This window comes from Chaetura pelagica, unplaced genomic scaffold (assembly GCF_000747805.2).
Source record: "Chaetura pelagica isolate M959 unplaced genomic scaffold, ChaPel_1.0 scaffold962, whole genome shotgun sequence".
Taxonomy (NCBI): domain Eukaryota; kingdom Metazoa; phylum Chordata; class Aves; order Apodiformes; family Apodidae; genus Chaetura; species Chaetura pelagica.
Genome location: NW_009952479.1, coordinates 651,330 through 653,771, shown reverse-complemented (window position 1 = coordinate 653,771; position 2,442 = coordinate 651,330). Strand labels below are relative to the sequence as shown.

At 62.0% G+C, this 2,442-nt stretch overlaps 2 protein-coding genes across 2 annotated transcripts in view; both read right to left on the bottom strand.

Moving 5' to 3' along the window:
* The window catches only part of USP36 (ubiquitin specific peptidase 36), a 10,244-nt gene extending 9,522 nt beyond the window's left edge, over window positions 1-722 (bottom strand). Inside the window, exon 1 of the mRNA XM_010008673.1 lies at window positions 692-722. Coding sequence (XP_010006975.1) covers window positions 692-722 — 31 coding nt within the window. The remainder of the gene's footprint in view (window positions 1-691) is intronic.
* Window positions 723-1,286: 564 nt separating this feature from the next.
* TIMP2 (TIMP metallopeptidase inhibitor 2) overlaps window positions 1,287-2,442 on the bottom strand; it is a 1,479-nt gene continuing 323 nt past the window's right edge. The window contains 3 exon segments of the mRNA XM_010008672.1: window positions 1,287-1,549; window positions 1,938-2,062; window positions 2,385-2,442. The exon segment at window positions 2,385-2,442 is cut by the window's right edge and continues 17 nt beyond it. Of these exon segments, the coding sequence (XP_010006974.1) occupies window positions 1,349-1,549; window positions 1,938-2,062; window positions 2,385-2,442 (384 nt within the window). The 3' untranslated portion in view covers window positions 1,287-1,348.

The window sequence follows — 2,442 nt, the reverse complement described above, 5'->3', positions numbered from 1 at the left end:
AGTGGGTCCCCCCGCCGCTCTCCCCTTCCCGGGAGCTCCCGCTGCGGCCACACGAGGAGACGGAAATTACAGCACAGGGACCACACAGCCGGTGGCAAAACAAGTGGAAATATTAAACTCAAAGATAAAGACTAGCAGCAGAGGCAGGAGTAAATGGCACATATGATATAACCATACAGTAAGCGAACAGGAGTCGTATATGGGATTGATTAGAGGTTGGGGTGGGTTTTTTCTTCCTTTTTTTTTTTTTTTTTTTTTCATTTCTTTTTAATTGTTTCTCTTTATAATAGGTTGAAACTGCCCAGACTGGTCCAGTACGACATCTTAAACCTAACAGGGATGCACAGCATGAAAGTGCCCACCGGAGCAGGGAAGCGGGGGATCGTTCCCGGCGCTCCCAAAGCTGCGGGCACACGATGCCGGTGCTGCCCAGCACCCGGCGCCGCTGCCACGTGGGAATGGCTCAGAGAAAGCGGGGCCCGAGGTGTGAGGGAGGGTTCACCACAGGGGACGGGATGGGGGCCTAAGCCCATCTGGCAGCAGCGGCTGCAGAAGGGTCTGGGAGCAGCTCTCCCCCGGTGCAGGAGGCTGCAGTGGGAACAGATCCCCCCACAGTGCAGGGGAAGGCAGTGAACCCCGTGCTCACCTCCGTGTCCCCATGGGGATGATGTGGAGAGAAGCACAGCAGCACCTGGGGACACTGGGGGCGTCACCCCACCCATGCTAACGTATCCCTCTGGCTTTTCGGAACAAGGCACCTGTGCAGGACCCGCAGCCCCTTGCACAGAGCTGGGGGCTCTGCTGCACTGGAAGGCCCCCCTGGAGCCCCTGCCTGGAGGGCTTGACCCTCCCTGCACCCCAGTGGGAGGGATGGGCGGTGGGTGAGGAAGGGACAGGAGGGTCCCCAGTGCTGGAAGGTGGCTGGGGATGCTGCGGGAGGGAGGGCTGTCTGGAGAGAGCTGCTGGGGGTCCCCCACGGCAGGGGCACTGGTAGACCGGCTACGCAGAGGGGGCAGCTCCTGCCACCCACGAGGGTTTGATTCCTTCACAGCTGCCAGGGTGCCAGGGCTGAGCGTGGCCAGGCAGGGACACTGCCCTAGTGAGGGGGTCCACCCACACCCCACTCAGCCCCGCCACCAGCACAGGGACACCCAGCACAGCCACAGGCTGCAGGTGCCTGTGACACAGCGGGTCCCTGTCCCTGCACACACACAGCAGGTGCCACAGCCTGGGGACCCCCGTGGCCAAGTGGGTTTTCATGCTGTCTCCAGGAATTGATATCAGCGTGGACCAGTCTAACATCTCGCAGGTTTTTTTTCTACTGGCTACTGGAATGCGCTCGTTTGGCTTAGGGGTCCTCGATGTCGAGAAACTCCTGCTTGGGGGGGGCCATGCCGCGGTACCAGGCGCACGAGCCGTCGCTCCTCTTGATGCAGGCGTAATGCTTCGCCTGCCGCCCGTCCACGTTGTTCTTCTCCATCGCCCAGTCTGTCCAGAGACACTCATCCGAGGAGGAGACGAAGCAGGGGATGGAGAGGCAGCGCGAGATCTGTGAGCAACAGGGACTGTCACTGACCACCCCCAGGAGAGACGCCGGCTGGGGGGAAGCAGCGCGAGGCATCTGGGGCTGGGGATCCAGCTCTGCAGCAGGGATGCCAGGCTGCCCCATCCCTGTGGGGCATGGCAGGGGTGTGACCCCGATGTGGGGACTGAAGGAACGCTCGGGTGCAGGTCCCAGGTCTGGCCTCAGTTCCCAGCTGAAGGCTAGGTCACCCTTCCCATATCTCTGGCTGGTGCCATGCCCCTGCACTGCAGCATCCTTGAAGGATGGGAAAGGGCATTTTGCCACAGACTGCACCCCACCTTGGGGCTGCAGACCCCCTCCAGCAGCAAGGGGAGCAGGGGCAGCCTGTTTTAGGGGGGGGTGCGGCCCTTACCTTGCACTCGCAGCCCATCTGGTACCGTTGGTTTAGGCTCTTCTTCTGGGTGGGGGTCAGCGAGTCCCAGGTGGAGACCAGGTCACAGAGTGTGATGTGCATCTTGCCGTTGCCCTCTGACTTGCCTGGGGAGAGGCCAGACAGACCACTCAGGGGGTCCCCCAGGCACCATGGGACCCCATATTAGCATGGGGTGCCTGGGGTCAGCCTGGCCTGGGGGGGCTGGAGGCCAGTATGATCTGACCTCCCCAGCCTTCACTGTCCCCAGAGGTTCCCCCCCAGCTGCCCCTGCCACAGCCAAGCACAGCCAGGGACCTGCAGAGGGTCCACCAAGGGCTGGTGATGGGAGGAAGATGAGGAGGAGGTTCCTGTGCCCTAGGAGTGGGCACATGTCTTGGGATACAGCATGGCCAGCACTGCCACCAACTTCCCCCGAGGGCTCCCCACCTGCAATGAGATACTCCTTCTTCCCGCCGGTGTCCAGCAGCCGGCCGCACACCGCAGT